The sequence below is a fragment of the Anabrus simplex genome, chromosome 11 (assembly GCF_040414725.1).
Source record: "Anabrus simplex isolate iqAnaSimp1 chromosome 11, ASM4041472v1, whole genome shotgun sequence".
In the NCBI taxonomy this organism is placed as follows: domain Eukaryota; kingdom Metazoa; phylum Arthropoda; class Insecta; order Orthoptera; family Tettigoniidae; genus Anabrus; species Anabrus simplex.
The window spans coordinates 87065309-87085440 of record NC_090275.1 but is presented as its reverse complement, the minus strand read 5'-3'; the positions used below and the strand labels follow the sequence as shown (position 1 = coordinate 87085440).

The following is a 20132-nucleotide window of genomic DNA, read 5'->3' as shown; positions in this document are numbered from 1 at the left end:
TCTCCCTCCATATTCCCAAACAGTAACACTGTAAGTCTTGCCTTGGACATTTTAACCCTTGACATACTCTTGTCCTTTAAGAGCCAGTGAGTTTGTGGTTAATAACCAAAAGAACAATCCTGTTTGTCCACACTGAAAATGTTTCTACATTTGTATTCTGAAATCAAACCTAGCAGTTTTGATTTTCAATCATCCACTACAATTTCATTCACATTCTTAGATTCCCTGCAAACTTGGTTCCACACAGTATTTTGCCTCTTCTTGTAATTGTCAACCCATTTCATGGACGCTTTGAACTCATAATTTCCAAGAGATTTGGCTACAGTAAGAGTTTCACTTTGAAGCACTGACCAGAAATGAGCATGTGCAGAGGTAAACCACTCCCACACTACCTCATTGATTTCCTTGTTACCAGTGAACTTTGGCTTCCTCTTCATTTGACCATTCCCTTGAATCCACTCATTCATGATTTTTTCTTTTATTAATCATGTCATAAATTTGTGTTTGTCCACATTTGAACCAGAACATTAATTGCTGTACTGAGAGTTTGTCCTTTTCCTTAGCTTCAATTATTTTAACGTTTTCACTTAGCGACAATGTCACATAAGATTTAAATCAAACAAACAGACTTTCCACCTATTCAATACTTTGCTTTATTTGCCCTGCATTTATGTAGCAATAATTCATTGTGTTATGTTTGGACATATTATATCTTATACCTAATAAGACATCTTCAGCTAATAAATTTTTTAAAATTAATAGACACATTAAATTCTATAAATAACTATTTTTTTTTTTTTAAACATTTTTGTTATTAGTATCTTCTTGTGGTTTGCAATGTCTCTTCTCCTTCTTCTTCTCCCTTTTTAGTTTAAATAATTCTTATGTTCATCACAACTGTCATAAATATTATGTTGAAATCTTTTTTAATGTTTAAAAAGCTTTTATAGTGTGTGCTACTTTTGCTTAATCCATATCTTAAGGAATGTTGTAATAGCTCTCAATGTTCTCAAAGCTAATATTTGATGTATTGTTCTTTATTTTCTGATAGGATGTTATTAATGTTTCACAGCCCGTACTTGTAGACATGATGTGGGCTTTTGGGCTTATGCCATGCCAAGAAAACAATTATTGTAGAAGCCTTCCTCATGAAGAGTCGAGATTTTCTTCTGAAGACGCGGAGCAAAAGTTCTCTGTAAATTGTAAAGAGTATCACCTTGTAACACGGCATAAGCCCAAAAGCACACGTCATGTCTACAAGTATGTTATTAATTATGGAGTTCTCGTGTAAAGAAACCTTGGAATTTGGAGTAAGTGAAGTACTGACCTCCCCACTAGTTCCATTAGCTCTTGTTGTGTAGCTGGTTGATGCTTGACTGTTTCTGTTGGTGTAAAGCAGCTGATCGGTTGAACGCCTGAAGAGGGAAATGGAAGGAGCAGTAAGGGTAGTGTTATTGTAGGTGGAACTTGTATCTCATGAGGAGTTCAAATATCTTTTGGTGTCTTTTCTCGTTACTTTTTTACGTGAAGTTATTTTAAAGATCTCATCTAAAAATGTTTATATTCTCCATGAGATCATATATGTTGTAGCTGGGATTTCGTTTTTTATCTATTTCTATTTAAATCAACTAAAATATTCATCAGGCTACCTTTCTTCATAGTTCATAAAATTATAAGATCCTGCTCTATTGTGGTAAATTTATGTTTGAATTCTCTCACGTGTATACTCATCTGTATCTGTTATATTTGTTGGCATTCATATGTTCTAGGTATCTAATATAAAAACTTTTTCCCGTTTATCCTATGTATGATGTATCACATTGTGAGCATTTAAGCTTAGGCATTTGGAGTTAGATATATATTATTCATTGTAATGATGTGATGATTGTAGATTAAGAGGTTATTGGCATTGTCTATTCGAAATGCTATTTTGAATATAATAGAGTTTGAGGGATGTTCCACCATTCAACACATTGTAAAATATATTAAATTTATTAAGCGAAGACCAGTTCCAACTCCCTTGGAGTCATCATCAGTTCTTGTTGAATATCGAATCAAGGGGAATCTGATAACAGTTATCATTAGTTGAAATAAAAAACTAGTTAAAAATTATATACATATGCACTGGTTGAAAATGTACACATTGACATGAAACACATAACTCATAACTCGGAACAGACTTATCAGTCTTGCCACAATCATCTTGAAAACATGTGAAAACATGTTATACAAACATACGACAATATTTTTAGCCCAAATCCAAGAACATTCTTAAAGTGCCATGAGTTCCATATCAATGTATATATTTTCAACAAGTGCATTTGTGTCCAATAGACTGAAACAAGACCAACAAGTCTGTTCCATGTTCCACAAACAAACGGCAGTTTTTTAAACCAGAACCAAGAACTTTTTAAGTGTCAAGTAGTTTATGACTTTGTGTGCATTTCATTTCAATGTGTATATATTTCATCTAGTTTAATTAGATTGTAACAAGACCAACAAGTCCAAGAACATTCTTAAAGCGCCATGTGTTTCACATCATTATATGTGTTTCATGTCGATGTGTACATTTTCAACCAGTGCATATGTATATAATTTTTCATTCTTTTTTTTTATCTCAACTGATTCACATATTTTCAAATTGATTATAACAAGACCGACAGTCTGCTCCGTGTTCTACAAACACATGACAGTGCTTTAAATCCAGAACCAATATCTTTCTTAAAGTGCAAAATGTTCCATGTCATTGTGAGCATAATTTGTCACTATGTTTTACAACCCATTGATATATTTTTAGGCAATCGCCATTATGTGTATAATTTTATTATGATGTCTTATGTCAACCAATTGAGATGTACGTAGGCAACCCTAATGATGACTGTTATCAGATTCCCCTTGATTCGATATTCAACAAGAACTGATGATGGCTCCAAGGGAGTTGAAACCGGTCTTTGCTTAATAAATTTAATATATTTTACAATGTGTTGAATGATGGAACATCCCTCAAACTTTATTATATTAGTTATACGTCAACACGGAAATGAAAATCATAACCTATGATGGTATTTTAAAGTTAAGTTTCTTAAAAATGTTACTTATCTGATAGATGTTATTGTTATTACAATGTGAAGGTGGTAAAATTCTTCACATTGTTCTTCTGTTCTTTTGTGAGTTGAATTTTGGGTTTATTTTTTATTTTATTTATTATTCTGCTGATATAGTTTCTTATATATCCAGTTTTTATTGCAATTTTGTATAATTTCAATTTATTCTTGTATATCTTTCTGTGCTAGGGGGATGCTATATGCTCTGTAGAACATGCTTAATAACAATGTAGCTTTTTTTATGGGTCTCTGGATGGTGAGAGTCCTTTCTTACAGTATTAAGTGTTTTGGTAGGTTTCCTATATCTACATATATAAAACAAAAGTTTTGTCTGTACATTGCTCAGAATTTGAAAAAAATGGTATGTTTATATCAGTCGTGTGCAGAGTAGCAAGGAAATGCACTGTGTAATTTTCCGACATCTCTGTCTGTCTGTAGGCTATGTACGGGCATCACGAGAAAATGGCTGATGAGAATTTAATGAAAATCGGTATGCACAGATGGGGAATGAGGCACTACAATCTACGCTATAAATAATTTTATTCACACTGAGTGAAATGGTACTTTAGGGGAAGGCTTAAAATTTATTTCTCAAATATCTACTGTATGTTATTAGTGGTCATATCAATAAATACTATATAACGGAAGTTATATAGAATTAAATTTCCAATAATTTATGTCTTAATACAGTTCTACCGTACCAACTATGATAACAGAATTAATGAATTTAGACTTTTGTTGCTTAGTCCATATTATTATTATTATTATTATTATTATTATTATTATGTTGGCGTAGGGATGTGGCGACCCCTTTGCCCAGTGGAAAACCACTGCAATCAGCTACCCGAGTATTTGCGGGAACACCATAACATTTGCAGGGTATTGAGGAAATGCCTACTACCAGTCCTGAACAACTCGGATGAAATAAGGCAGAAAGCATTCTTCACAATTTCATTTAAAAAAATCCTTCATCTCTCATCTTCACCTCTGTAAAAAAATTTAGAATTGTAACTCAAGGTTGGCTCAATGCCGTTAAATAACTGCCAGAGAACATCTTGAGGCAGACACATTTCACAATCTCATTTTTCATCATATTTTCATTTATCACCTTTCCAGATCATATCTAGAATTGCAAACCCTGACCACGGTTTGGACAGCTATATAATCTTCCAAACGAACACACAATTCGGATACTGTGGGATGTCAGATAGAGGATTGTGGCGAGTCGGAGCGCCCAGAGACAAGTTCAATAAACCAGGGAAGTTTTTGTATCTGGCAATATTAAATATCAATTCATTGGTAAAGGTTGGTAAGTTGAAACATCTAATAGATATTTTGAATCAACATAAAAATGTGATCACAGCTCTTCAAGAATTACATAATACTGATCAGAACCCAATTGAATCAGGACCTCCAGGTGAAAGTCATAAAGAATGTTCCTCACTTTGGAGTTGGTTTCTTGGTACACAATAGAATTCTAGATTCCTTACTGATTTTTCCTCACATTCGTCAAGAGTAGCATTATTAACGATTAAAGTGAAAAACATACAATGATAAATGTTCATGCTCCAACAAATGAAAAGAACAGAACTGACAAAGAGGGAACACATTCATTTTTGGATGAACTTGACCAATTAGTAACAAATATACCTGACACTAACATTAAAATTCTTCTTGACGATTTTAATACTAAGATTGGACATAACAGAAAATTTTGTGTTGTGGTGGGACGATGGCCAGCACATAAATTAACGAACAAGAACAGCGAATGGTTAATTGAATTTTGTATTAACCATGAACTAATTTTAGAAACAACAAGTTTTAAAAGAAATCCACATAAATTAATGACTTAGAAAAGTCCAAATGTTAAATTGGGTGAATTCCAGATACATCATGTGGCCATGGTTCGTAAATTTCAAAAAGAAATTTATAATGTTAAGGTTCTGCATGGTGTGTTGATTCAGACCATTAGATCTCCAAGATTAAATTTAAATTAACTCCTAAAAGGAAAAATAAACTGCATAATCTTAATAGGAAAAGATTTTATGGTCCTAGTTCAATCATTAATAATCGAACATACTTTGAGAAATCCGAAACACTTGTAAGTGATAGCTTGGGAACCACTATTAACAAACTAAAAGCCATAGCAGAGGAAGTTGCTCCCATTAAAAAAATGAAAAACCATGCTTGGTGGAATGAAGAGTGTGATACAGCAATACTACACCAGCATAAAGCCTGGTTCAATGATCAACAACAAAAAACAGAAAGCTCTAGAGAAGAACTAATCAATGCTAGACAATTAATGGCTAAAGAAATCAGGAGAGTTAAAAGAAATTATCAGAAGGAAATATTAAAATCTATTGATGAAGCTTTCAATTGAAATAAAACAAGAGACTATTATAAGACATTTAAACAATACCAAAAAAATTATACTCCTCTACTCTCCTGATGAGGGATAAGAACAGAAAGGTGGCCCATAATGCTTACGACAATGCAATAATTTTGGCTGAATACTTCAAAACATTACTTAATAGTGATGAACATGAAAATTATTTCAAATTTGATCTATTTCCCAGAAATAAAACACCTTTGGAGAAGGCCATACCACCGGTTTACAATGAAGTAAGTGCAGCTACTGATTCACTGAAAAATTTTAAAGCAGCAGGAGAAAATCAACTAGTAGCGGAACTCTGGAAGAATCTGAATATACCGACTATTCAGAATCTACATAAACATCTCATTGACATTTGGAATACAGAAAAATGGCCTGAAGATTGGAATGTTGCAATCGTACACCCAATCCATAAAAAAGGTGATAAATCAGATCCTAGTAACTATCAGGGAATTGATGATGATGATGATGATGCTTGTTGTTTTAAGGGGCCTAACATCGAAGGTCATCGGCCCCTATATCAGGGAATTTCTTTGCTAGATATCACCTATAAAATTTTCTGTAAGATCCTGTATTCCAGAATCCATGACCAGCTTGATAGTGAACTGGGTGAATATCAGGGTGGTTTTCATCCAGGACAAAGTTGTTCATATCAAATTATCAGTCTCAAATGAATCATAAAACAACAACACATTAGGGGCAAAAATTTAGTGATCACTTTTGTTGATTTTCAAAAGGTTTATGACACTATCCATCATGAATCATTACTACATATCCTTACTGAATTTGGTCTACATCGGAAACTTGTTAACCTTATCGAGGTCACTCTGAGAAACACAAAGTCTAAAGTTATGTTGAAATTCATACTGGTCTTTGACAGGGAGATGGATTATCCCCATTGATGTTTAATTGTGTGCTGGAAAACATTATGAGTGAATGGAGTAAGGTATGCCCTCCGACTGTTAAGAATGGAAAAAAATATTCGACTAAATTGTCTTGCATTTGCTGATGATCTGGTGCTATTAGCAAATAGTACAGGAGAAGCAACATTTCAAGTAGAGGAAGTAGGAAGATTAGAAGAAAAGTCTGGTTTGAAAATATCTTTTGAGAAAATATCTATTGAGAAAATGAAAACGGAAATGAAGCCATCCTTTAAAGTTGACACTCCACATATTATATTAAATAACACTCTGAAAATGAAAGTTGTATATAAATTTAAATATCTTGGTGAAATTGTCACTTGGAATGCTAATGAAAAAGCATCCATAGATAATAGAACTCTAAAATTGAGATGAGCATAACAAATTACATGGCTGAGTTACAAAAAACAGTCTCTTTCAATTAATGCTAAATCTGCCATTATAACTCCGTCATCAAACCTAACGCAACGTAAGCAAGTGAAACAACATTCAAACTTAATACCCAAGCAACAACACACAAACTGCAGAAAGTATACAGAAGAATTCTCTGGACAATTATTAATAAAATTATTTAAAAAAACATCAGGTTGATGGCGAGTGGAGACTTTTACCCAATTCAGTTATTTACAAGGAAAGTAAATCAATTATTGACCTGATGAGAAAACAGACAATTGCATTTGTTGGACACATATACTGTTTGCCAAATTTTAGACTGCTAAAACAGCTTTTTGATTTATTTTGGAATAGTAAAACAAAACAATACTTGGTTTAAAGAAATACAAATGGATTTGGACGAAATGAAAATTATTACAGAGCAAATTGAAAACAGAGAAGAGAAGAAGATTCTTAATGACAAATATACAAAACTATCATTTAAAACATCAAAACATATGCAGTATGTTATATCAGCAGAAGAATGGGCTGCACGATTGTCTAGAATGAAGAAGTTTTGGGAAAAGAAGAAATTACCAAGTTAAAAAAAAATGAACCTATTTTTTGATGTACTTATTTTTTTTGAAGATTTTATTTTATAAGGTTGATTTTGGTGCTCCACTGTGGGCACAAACTGTGTAAATAAATAAATAAATTATTATTAATATTATTTTGATATCAACTATCTCTCCCTATAAGTCATGCATTTAGATCTACATTATATCAAAACTGATAGCCTACCTGCATCACCACTATCTTCTGTATAATTTGTCAAATGTTTTTGATGTTCGTAGACATTTATGGACACTTCCTTGATGTATGTTGGCACATACAGGCTGCGAGAATCGAGGGCTAAAATATTCATCTGCAGCAGGTTATCCATGAAGGCAATCCAGTTTCCTTGCCATAACAGTTCACCATGGGTATCTGTGGAGATTAAAGATAAATATTTATTAATGACATCCTTTTTGAATTCCCGTCAGGCAGTCGTAAAATTTAAGAAAAGAGATTTCCACTTCCGGAGGTGCACATGGCCCTGAGGTTAACTCAGCCTACACCAAAAATGAGTAGCAAGTTAATTCCTGGGGGCGAAGGTGGCCGGGCGTAGAGCTAACCACTCTACCCCATTAAGTGCCGAGGTTACGGATAGCGGAAGCCTTTACCTTCCAGCCCCCCCCCAAGGGCCTTCATTGGCTGTATGGAGATGACTTTGCTTTGCTTTTACATATCTACAGTAAAGTGTTCCTATCTTACTTTTATATGTTACATTTGTCATTCACAACAATATAAATGGAAATATGATGATGACTAGGGCTAAGATATCAATGACATGTCATGTTTTATTTATTATTATTATTTATTTTTTATTCTGGGTTTTGTCACAATGAGCTATTAGCTCACGGGAGAGACTGCCCTTTACAACTGAAGACCTTGGGGGTTAAAAGTGATAACCCTCAAATTATGGATTTTTCAATTCTTTATTGTAAACATTCATATCAAACATGAAGTGTCTTTTTACTCAAGAAGTTAATCGATTTAACAAGAGATGGTGGCAAAATTCTACTTTATTTTCATAACAAGCCACACGTCTCTGAAGTAAACAATCTATTCTATCCTCTTTGATTACAACCCAGATTTCCAAGATGGCAGATCGTGTTGTTGAAGATGTGCTTTCTTCTAAAGAAAATCTCATTTATGGTAAACAAAATAATGCTATTTGCTTTACGTCGCACCGACACAGATAGGTCTTACGGCGACGATGGGATAGGAAAGGCCTAGGAGTGGGAAGGAAGCGGCTGTAGCCTTAATTAAGGTACAGCCCCAGCATTTGCCTGGTGTGAAAATTGGAAACCACAGGAAACCATCTTCAGGGCTGCAGACAGTGGGGTTTGAAGCCACTATCTCCCGGATACAAGCTCACAGCTGCGTGACCCTAACTGCATGGCTAACTCATCCGGTAACAAAACAATGAAGAGAAGGATATTATTGACAGAGATGATAGTTTTATGGACCCTGATTACACTGAAATCCTGGAAGATGATGGAAGTTCAACAGAAAATAATGAACAGATACGTTTTCCAGATGGCTAGCAGCTGTGTTTACCACATTGTTTTGAATGTTGGTTGTAACGATTTACGTGCTGGGATATAAAATACCTCTTGCAAAAGTATTAGTATTAGTATTATTAGTAGTATTATCAAATCACATGCTACTAACTGTTGTCATTATACTGAATTTCCTTTAAACGACTTTGTTGACGTACTGTTACTTCATATGTACCTAAAAAAAATTATTTTACCTACCATTTTCTTAAAAACAATTGGGTAACTGCATCATATGAAATTTTAAAAAAATGTATGGTAACCTCATTAATATACCAAGTTGGGTAGCTTAGGTGGTAGAGCACTGGCCTCCTGAGCTCAAGTTGGTGGGTTCGAGCCCCATCAGCATTGTGTCGGTAGATTTACCGGCATGTTACAAAACTCCTGCAGGACACAATTCTGGCACCTGGGGCCTATTCCACGAACGAAATTTGCAACTTTTCATTTTGCACTTTGCACTTTTCAGTTCAGATTTTGTTCTACCAATTAACAAGTATGTACACTAGTTTCTCGGTGTAGAATTTGGTTTAGTGATATAAACATGTTATGACGAGAGCTTTTGTTAGCATCAAGTGAGGACAGTGATGAAAAATCCAATAAGATACAGTAGAGACTGTCTCTACTGTATTTGGTATTACCCCAACACAGACTGACTATATTCTTGAAATGATCGGTCATTTATTGAAACATGCAACAAAATGAAGTAAATTCCTTTCCGAAAAAGAACAAATTCTTATATGCTTACATTGGTTAGTAAATGGTGCCCAGCTGCACGGTGTAGCACCAATGCATGGGATATCAAAATCAATTATTTGCAGAACTGTTACCAAAGTCGTAGATATTATAGTAAATGTAATATTTCCTAACAGTACGTTGGCCTGATAATCCACATAATATAGCAACGGGATTTCTAATGGAGGGTGCATTTCCTTCTGTGTGTTGATGTGTTGACGATACTCTCGTTAACATTGATGTGTGTCATCATTTGAGAGGTTATTTTTGAAGTTGCCAAAAAGGATGTCACGTTTCTCCTTGACAACTTCCATCACAGCCAGCTTCTTGTAATAACCTTTCTTTCCCATGATAAAATACTTTAACGGTACCACAATTATACCGTCAAGTTCGCCGCAAAAAATAAAGCATTAAAACTCATAGAGTATTAGGCCTATACAGTTTGCTCATGGAATAAACTCGATCGGATCACTCATTCACAAAAGACTTTTCACTCTGCAAAAAATTGAAAAGTACAACCTAGATCATGGTGGAACAAAAAGACTTTGCACTTTGCAAGGGGTGGGGGTAAACAAAGCACTTCAGCCAGAACTTCAGAGACTGAGATGTTTTCTTGTACTGCCAGTTTACTACTTTCATCAATATTGCATGTAAACAATTATAACCCTCAAATTCATTAAGCACATTCATGTTTAATATACTCTAATTACCTATAATACTAGTCCCATATGCTTTTTTTCCTCCAGAATGTTATAAATAAGGATTACGTGTACCATTATATTGAGTTTCAAAGATCAAACATTTTAGCATTAAATATTTTGTGAACATTCATTCCTTTATATCTCAAAACTTAAAAAATGTGGGTTGTCATTATTTACCACCAAAGTCTTCAATTCTGGCTTAACAATTCATGGTAAAAAAAAAAGTTTAATATCTATATATATAAAAACGAATGTGTGTTTGTATGTATGTCTCGAATGGACCGAATACACTAAAAATTTCACAATTTGTTCGTATTACATCTGGGAGTGTTTAGGAAGTGGTTTGAACGAAATCTGATGGGTAGTTCGGCACAGTGGGGGTGAGAAGGGTGAAAAAAAATAGGGAAAGGCAAGTAAACCGCTTGACAAGTCTGATCAGCAGGTTGCCTAAAGAACAGTATGTAAAGATTATGATGTGTTTCTTAAAAATAATCTTCTTCTTCTTCTTCTATAAACGGTATATAAAAATTCAAAGTCCAAGTTCAGTCCCCATGGCTTAAGGGGTGACAAGGAGTGAAGAAAGAAAATGTTGAAAATGACAGAGATTAAGGGTGAATGTGTGTGTATGTTTCAGCATAGCTCTCAACCAAACTAGATACACATATAACTTAATATGTGGAAAAATTACTGTAGGGCAAGAAACTCCTAGCACTCCTAAAGGAAGGGGTGAAATGTAAAAATCCGAAAAAATGACCGATATTAATGGTGAGTTCATAGTCTTTGGGGTAGCTGAGATGAACCGCGACATTCTGGATGCCGTTTGAGCTAAAGTTCATTCCCAATTGGGAAGGGCTGAAAGGAATGTCCAAAATGACCAAGATCATGGATGTACGTGTACATGTTCCAGCATAGCTCTCAACCAAACATGATACTCATATGACTTGCTGTTCGGGATAGAAAACTGTACGGTAAGACACCCCTACCGGCGGGGGTTGAAAGGGGGTGGAATATTAAATTAAAAGAACACGACCAATATTAAAACTATATAGTTTTTCTTTTGCATTTAATTAAACAGTTTTAAAAAATCGAATGCAGCTGAATTAATAAATGCAGGCGAAGCCGCTGGCAATTGCTAGTTCTTAATATAATATACATTGATCACAACAATGTTGGTAGTACACTGGAGAAAATTAGCAATTATATTTAAATGTGACAATAATAATGAATACATTTCTGTATATTTTTGTAAAAAATAACTAAAACCAACTACTGAAATAGTGAACATTTTTTAATAATCCTTAACTCCGTTGGCAATTTCTTATACAATACTGTGGCAGAATGTGCTGTGCTTACCATGGAGAGGATACATGACCAGTGTATATCTGGTCTATTGAACTATTGACCTAGTTTGGTAGTTATGAACGTCTTTCCTGTACCTAACTTCTGTGTTTAAGGAGATCACACCATTTTTTAATTTGTACATGCATAGTGCTTGAGAGTATGTTTTATGCATCCTGACAGGTAAGATGTTCGTGTCCCTGTATATCTCAATGGAACGTTTCATAAAGTTGTGTTTATAAATTAACCTTATGGCCCATTTTTTAAGTATTTCACAATCACTTATTTCTTCTCTATTGCACGAACCCCAAATTAGATTCATGTAGAGTAGATGAGAGTGAATCAGCGAGAAATAAATACTTCTAAGCTACTGCATAGTTAATCCTGTGTCCTGTAATTTTTTCTACACTCCAATAACAGCAGTGATCTTAGCTTGTATATTGGATACATGTTCTTCCCAGCAAAAGTTGTGTTCAGAAAATTACCTAAGTATATAAATGAACTGACTCTTGACACAGTTTGAGGGTTACTACATTTTACTCCATTTAAGGAAGTTGTTGCATAAAATGGTTTGTAGGAAAACATATGTTTGGTTTTAGAATTACTTAAAACAAGACTGTTTTCAGTCATCCATTGTAAGAGAGTATGTAAATCTCTTTGTACTTTATCCATTATTTGTTCTTCAGTGTCATCTTCTTAAAAAAAGGAAAAATACAATCTGCAAATAACAGCAATTTACCATATAGTGCCAGGTTTCCTATATCCTTAATAAATATCAGGAAGAGTATTGGTCCCAGTATTGACCCCTGAGGGACATCAAATGTAACTGTTGATTCAAAGCCGACTGTATCATTCAAACATACATATTGATTTCTTGCTATTAAGTCACTTTGGAACCACCTGTGTGCTGTTCTTTGTGTTCCTGCTGCTGTTAACTAATTCAACAAGAGCGGATGATTAACTGTAACAAATGCTTTCACTAAGTCGATGAAAAGGCCTGTTGCAATTTTATTGTTATCAAGGGAATTTTCTATCAGAGTAACTACATAGAACATACCTAAATGAGTAATGACATTACCAAATATGCTAATATTGAGACAATAATTTTCGATACCCTTTTATCTACCATACTCGGCCATTGTTTGAATTGCCGTTAATTTATGTGCCTGAACTATCCTATTTAAAATGCATTTTAAATCCATTGTTACGTCGGTAGCTTCGAAGTTTCTGATTCGCCCAATAAACCAGTTGAAGTGCGTGCGCATCCGGTCTACTGCTGAAAACTGAGCGCTGTGTTTCTCACTGGCCTGCATGCCAGTCTGTCCCCAGCAGATCGCCAAGATGGAGGAGTTGTGTACAAAATGCGATTGAAAGTTGTTGGAGTAGAGTCTGATAAACCAGGCTAATAGCCTCATTAATTAAAGCATTTGCCTTAGTTGTAGGGCAATAATGTTGTAGTGTGTTTCATATTTACTGTTCTTTAATATTAGTGTGACCAAACTATCTGAAGGAGGGTTCTTCATTACAAAATGGGCTAGAACGTAAGTTATTGGATTACCATATATTTAATTGGACACCCAAGAATGTAAGTACAAGTATCTTCTTAATTGTTTCGAAACTGTTCTGCGGATTATTTGGAGAAGAAGAATGCGTGTATCAAGCTATCTGTGACATCTATTATATTTAAAAAAAGGTTTTGGCAACCCTGTTAATATTACTTCGTGTCTACTCTGCTACTGTAATTGAAATTAGGCCTATATTTTATGGACATGTCGACCACCGTTTATTCATTAAATTAAGCTGGAATTTCTTCTGCATCGGACATTTGAATGATATAAATTGTATCTTCTAAATGTTAAAATGTAGCTTAATGTGATTTTGGTAAAGTTCTATATCCAAATTATTAGAATGGAGTAATTCTGGAACATGGTATTTGCGCGGGTGAGAGGCCTATTATTCCATTACCTTAATTTAACTGAGATTAACTTTGTGCTGCTTTTTTTCTATTTCTTAAAGTTATATTGTTATTAATTTTTGTTGGTGGGTTTCTTTCTACTTTTCTTGGTTCGTATTTGTGGTACCCGTTGGACTGTTGTCAATGTTTTGAAAGACATTATGTGCTAGTATTGTGTTCGTTATGGATCATTGTTTAATTACTTAATGGGATGGTTTATTTCCGGTCTTATTCAACCATTACCCTTTTCCAGAGCCTGCATTTAAATCCTCTGTTACTAGGTGGTTGGAGGAAATGATAAATTCAAAATATTATAATTATATTATTGTAATATCGTGGTTGAGGAAGCTAAAATTTGTTTCTAGCATTTCTTAAAGATACTTAAGGTTACTCTCCTCAGATTATTCGCATCCGTGTTTTCTTTCCTTTCTTTCATTACTGCGTGTCATATTTTTATCTTATCTCCGGTACGCTAATTTTGTGTGGGCCTTGCCTATTGTCTTAAGTGGGATGTTGGTTTGGTTTTGGGAAGCTGCATGCTTCGTGTGTACCATTGTTTGTTTTCTGTGGAATTTTAAGTGTTTCCCTTCGTAATTTGTAAATTATTCGAGAGATATTTTTATTCGGGTTCGTGAGATTTTCTCTTGTGTTCTCTTAATTATTTACGTGTGGAATATTTGGTTGGCTATCGTTGCCTTTAATATTCTGTGTGATTCCATGTTTCTGGGATGATACAAATTCTTGTGTACAGGTTCTGGAAACAGATTTCAGTTTAATGAGATTAATTGTAGTATACCTACTTACAAGGAAAAGTTGGCCAGTTGTGTAATTAATATTTAACGCACGGATCCGTTTTAACATTTGTCATTGAGTGATTCTGATGCGAGCTGCAGACTCCGCTTATTTCTTGGTACTGTAAGAGTTACTTTAGTGTGTAATCTGAGTGTGTTTTCACGATTTATTATCTTAAAAATAGACATTTGTCTCCTATTTTAATGAATTGAATTATTATAATGATTTTTTTCTTCTTCTATTTACTTATTTATTACTTCATAAAAATTATTTAACGTTGTTATCCGAGTGCGCACTCGTAATATATATATTGCTTTAAAAATTGATTTTTATCCATGAGTCAAAGAGGTTATTTACAAATTTATTATTTGTTCTTCAGTTTTCATTCATCAATTTGGTTTAAATTTTTTATAATTTTTAAGTAAAGTTCAAGTTATTTAAACGTTAATTTTGCTTTCATTTAGTAGTTAGTAATGTTGACCTGGTAACATCTCAAGTAGCTAGTTTGATCCAGCCCTTTTCCTTTAAGTTCTGTGCCCTCCACGCTCATTTTGTTAATGCTGCTGCTGCTTGATGGTAAGTATTTTGGTTCTTGTGCTCATTTGGTGATATTTATGGGTTTTTATTATCATACCTGTTTTTATCTTTGTCGGGTTACAGTAGTGTTGTGGTAGCATCTCTGTGGTGGTTGTTGTTGTTATAACAACTTGATAAGTTGCCCAGGTCAACGTTGCTAGCTGCTAAAAGTGACCAACCTTTTAAACTTAAAAATTGTAAAACTGAAATGGACCAAAGTAATTCCTCTGTATGTGTATTTCATATGTAAGCGAGACTTCCTTGTTGCTGTCCTCTTGGTCGTGAAGTATGGTGTGGCTCTGTATCTGTGCACTTGCTGCTTGTTTTATTTACCATATCCTGTGGTCATGGAATCTTGTTGTGTTTTGGGTCTGCTTATTCTGTACCTGCCATGTAGGGTTAAGTTGAAGACCATTCTCACCTTTATTAATAATTACTGTGAAATATTTACTTAATCTGCTTTCAGATTTAAATAAATGAAAATTTCTTCCACATTTTACCTTAATGATGTGATGTTCTTTGATCTTGTTATCTGCTTCCTCTGGTTGTACTATAGGTTTTCCCTGGAATTGCAGTGCCTGTCCTTGGTGGGATTTACTTGGATTAATTTGTGTTGGGTGTTGGAACTGCTGTTGTAACCCTGATTTAATCTCTAAGTGATGTTTTTATTCCAGCTTCATTCGTGGTCCAGATTGAGTGATATGACTTTGTATTGTAATTACATTTTCTCTTCCAGTGACTGTGTACCCACCTCGCTGTTTGGCCTGAACATGTGAAATTTATTTACAATCTTGACCCATGGTGACTCTCTACTCCCACCTTTATTTTTTTTCCCTGTCCTGCCTTGTCTAGGTTGCTATGTGCCTTTTGTTATTATTGTGAGTTTAATTTAAGGTGGTGGGTTCTCATGTGTTGATAATTATTGCTTGTGTATATTGGTTCATATCTGGGGCATGTGCTGTGGGATTTCTTCCTATTTTGCCTTGTGTGCTCTTGTGCATGTTCCTGTTCTTGATATGGTGCTGTTGTAGGTCTGTATTGAACTCGTGAATGAGTGTCATGTGATTATGGTGTATTGATGAGAATCTCACTTGGAACTGTTGTGTTTAATGCCGTTAGTGTAACCTTGGGCAGTGTTCTTGTTGTCATGTACTGTGAAATGCGATTCCTGGTTGAATGGTGATAGGCTACGTCTATATGGTTCATCTGAGATTATATTATTATGTTTTTAATTTGATGTGTCCATGTCAGGTAGTTCCATCAGTTCTGTTGTGGAGTGATTAATTTCTGTAGCTCATATGATCCATGTCTTAATTCTCTTGGTACTACTCATTCCCTTTTGCTCAGCTTCTGTTGCAGTGTGCATGTACTTCACTCATGTGGTCTTGTTGTAATAAGGTGTGGTCTTAATTTATTTGTTAACCTGGTTAATTGTGGTCATTGTGTATTAGCTTCTTCCCCTTGCATATTTTCTGTCAGGTGTCTGTGTACTAAATTCTTGCTCTGTGTTTCATTCTCTGATGCTTATGAAGTGTGACTGGTGTCACTCATGTGTGTGATCTTCTGGTGCTGGTTAATGATATCAGTTTTGGCTATGTGCTTGAGTGAAATTTTTCATTCTTCCTGATTTTTCATTGCTAGTCCTGGTGGGTTGCTGCATATGTTGATTCTTGGTTGTCCTTGTCTCTTGTTGCTCTGCCTATGTTTTGTTACTGGTGCTTCATGGTTATTGTCTGGGTTCATTTCTGAGTTCTGGTGTGGAGTACAGCTGGCTTATCGCGGAAACGACCCTTCGTTTTCATTGTGTCTTCATGTTCGGAGTTTGGTTATGGGTCTCGCAATTGTTGTGTGGTTACTGGTGCAGCTCGTTACCTAATAATTGTGGAATCTGTTCTGAAATGAACCTTCTGCATTACATCTTCCTTCTTGTTCATTTTCTATGGGTTATGGGAATGTATTTGGTAAATGTCGTCATTTTGTTAATGTACACTGTCCTGATCATGTCTTCATTTGATGTCTAGTGGTATGAGAGCTTATGTCTCTTTTGATTTGTATCTGTGGATCAGATGTTGTATGTGATCTGGTATTATTATGAAAAATTTGTGTACGAGAAATTTTCCTTGCAACTGGTGGTTGTCTCTGTGTAACCTCTTCTGATTTAGCTTTCTTACATAAGGTATTCCTTAGTTGGTGCCTTTGCTAGTTTCTCATCTGGTTTTGTAGCCTAAACCCTTGTAATTCAGTTGCTTCTGGCTCTACCCTGCATGTTTTTGCAACTTTATATGGTTGCCTGGTTGTCATCTGACTGTTTTGGGTTCTATTCCTATGAGTATGGGATCATTTGGGGTAGTGTCGTGACAGTTCCTAAAATTCCTTGTCCGTCGTTGGGGTATGGGACCCAACTGATGGATTGAAAGTTCTTCTCCATCAACTCATGCGCTTTGTCATCGTGTAACCTATCACTTCTTCATCGTTTATGTTTTATTATATCCCGTGTATTCCGACTGGCTGATAGGGTGTCTGTGGTGATTGGTATAATCACACAGGGTGGACCATTATATTGCCACCACATTATTAGTCCTGGGTTATCCAGAGGTTCTTTTGAACACTTGACGGTTGTGATAATACACCTGTGCTCGTTATATTCAAAGATTATTTATATGGAGATGTAATTTTCCCTGAATTTTGGCCATTGTTATGCTGCGTAGAGCTGGTTCTGGTTGATGTAATGTCATTTTCATGTCTGGTCTGTTGTTCCCTATCGTCCTGACTGTAATTGTTGGCTATCATGTGGTTGTTGGCCTCGGTAATTGTTGTGTGGTAATCTCTTGCGGACACACCTTGAGATCTCCCCACCATCTATTAGTATGCATACGAAGTCTCCAGTTATTGCCTTTGCTTGCTTCTTATTCTGGGTCGATCTTCCGTGTGGTTGCTGCGTTATGGTTATGGATGGTTGTATTTTCTGTAATTTTATCTGCCTCTTCGTTACCTATTTTCCTAATCTTTATGTTCTGGGTTACCTAATTTTTGTAGATGGTTTGTCATTATGTATACTGCTACATCCCTCTAGTAATATGCTTTTCCGTAGTTACCTCCCTGTACCCCCTGGTCATTAATATTTCCTGTTCTTGGTCTGGGGATCCTTCTGGTATCTGTACTGTCCTGTGGAATTATGTAATGTGTGGAAGAATACAAGTATTTCATGTAAATGAATGTGAAAATTATAATGGTCTTCGACCTATTAATTTGTTGAGTCTATTGAATTTTAGTTAACTTGCTGGGACTAAATCTACTGTAATTTGCCAGTGGATTCCATGAACTATCTTAAATATTCAAAATTATTTTCTCTGATCTCTTGTGTTTAGTCTCCATACTAGTATATTGAAGTCTTGGAATATTTCAGTTATTTCTCATTTTCTTAATGTGTAATTCTTACTTAAAGGTTGGATTGTTAATACTGTAGCACATAAATTTGTACTTCAAGAAAATTAGTGTATATTAGCTTACTAGGCAACTAAATTATGTAAAATCACTTCATTATTTTGGTAATCCTTCTGATGCCAATACCGACAATGTGGTCTGACATAGTTACGTTAACGATGTTACATCTGCGTTTAACTTCAGCTCAAAATTGGAGGAATCATCCCTGATAATTTTAGGCATGTGGAACTTGCATTATCCCTCGAAACATACTGAAACAATACAAAAGTGTCTTGGAAACCTAGTTGGAAAAATTTTGTGGTCCCTAACATGTGTGGTTGAACCATTTTGGTTCATTGCGGTCTGTAAATATGCACTTGGTCCCTCGCTTTTGCTCATGTGTGTGGTGTTTCAGTGTTAATCGCGCGGCATTACACCCATGCATCTGCTGAACGGAGAACTAGTGTGTCGAACACCCATGGTTGCTTACTACGCTATGTGCTGGTGTGATTAAACTACGTTATGTACTGTCAACTTGTGTGGTGTGTGATGTAACGCTGGCCCCGTTGTATCTCTTCTGGTCACACTTAACGTGTTTATCTACTGGTATTTGGTGAAGTACTGCTATCCTTCAACCAAGTAAGACCTTTCCATGTTTACTGTACTTAATGTGTTGGACTATCACCTTCTGTAATCAACGTGTAAAGATTTATTTTGGACAATGAAATTGTGCCATATAATCTTGTATCCACCATCTTGATCTTTCGCCTCCCTGTGTTTTGGCTTTCGGAGGGGAGTACTGAGACAATAATTTTCGATACCCTCATTTGTTGGACATATGTATTGGTGTGTAGGGACTTTTATCTAACATTCTCGGCCATTGTTTTAACTGCCGTTAATTTATGTGCCTGACCTATCCTATTTAAAATGCATTTTAAATCCATTGTTACGTTGGTAGCTTTGAAATTTCTGATTCGCCCAATAAACCAGTTGAAGTGCGTGCGCATCCGGTCTACTGCTGAAAGCTGAGCGCTGTGTTTCTCACTGGCCTGCACGCCAGTCTGTTCCCGGCAGATCGCCAAGATGGACGCGTTTGGAGGAGTTGTGTACAAAATGCGATTGAAAGTTGTTGGAGTGGAGTCTAATAAACCAGGCTAATAGCCTCGTTAATTAAGGCATTTGCCTTAGTTGTAGCGCAATAATGTTGTAGTGTGTTTCATATTTACTGTTCTTTAATATTAGTGTGACCGAACTATCTGAAGGAGGGTTCTTCATTACAAAATGGGCTAGAACGTAAGTTATTGGATTACCGTATATTAAATTGGACACCCAAGGATGTAAATACAAGTATCTTCTTAATTGTTTCGAAACTGTTCTGCTGCCGGATTATTTGGAGAAGAAGAATGTGTGTATCAAGCTATCTGTGACATCTATTATATTTAAAAAAAGGTTTTGGCAACGCTGTTAATATTACTTCGTGTCTACTCCGCTACTGTAATTGAAATTAGGCCTATAGTTTATGGACATGTCGACCACCGTTTATTCATTAAATTAAGCTGGAATTTCTTCTGCATCGGACATTTGAATTATATAAAATGTATCTTCTAAATGTTAAAATGTAGCTTAACGTGATTTTAGTAAAGTTCTATATTTAAATTATTATAAT

The 20132-nt window shown here is 35.2% G+C and overlaps 1 protein-coding gene across 4 annotated transcripts in view; it reads right to left on the bottom strand.

Annotated features, from left to right (window-relative positions):
* Positions 1 to 20132, bottom strand: part of LOC136883507 (fatty acid synthase) — an 830097-nt gene that overhangs the window by 360876 nt on the left and 449089 nt on the right. For all 4 annotated transcript variants that reach the window (XM_068229677.1, XM_068229680.1, XM_068229678.1 and 1 more), the window contains one exon: positions 7590 to 7775. In XM_068229677.1, coding sequence (XP_068085778.1) covers positions 7590 to 7775 — 186 coding nt within the window. The remainder of the gene's footprint in view (positions 1 to 7589; positions 7776 to 20132) is intronic.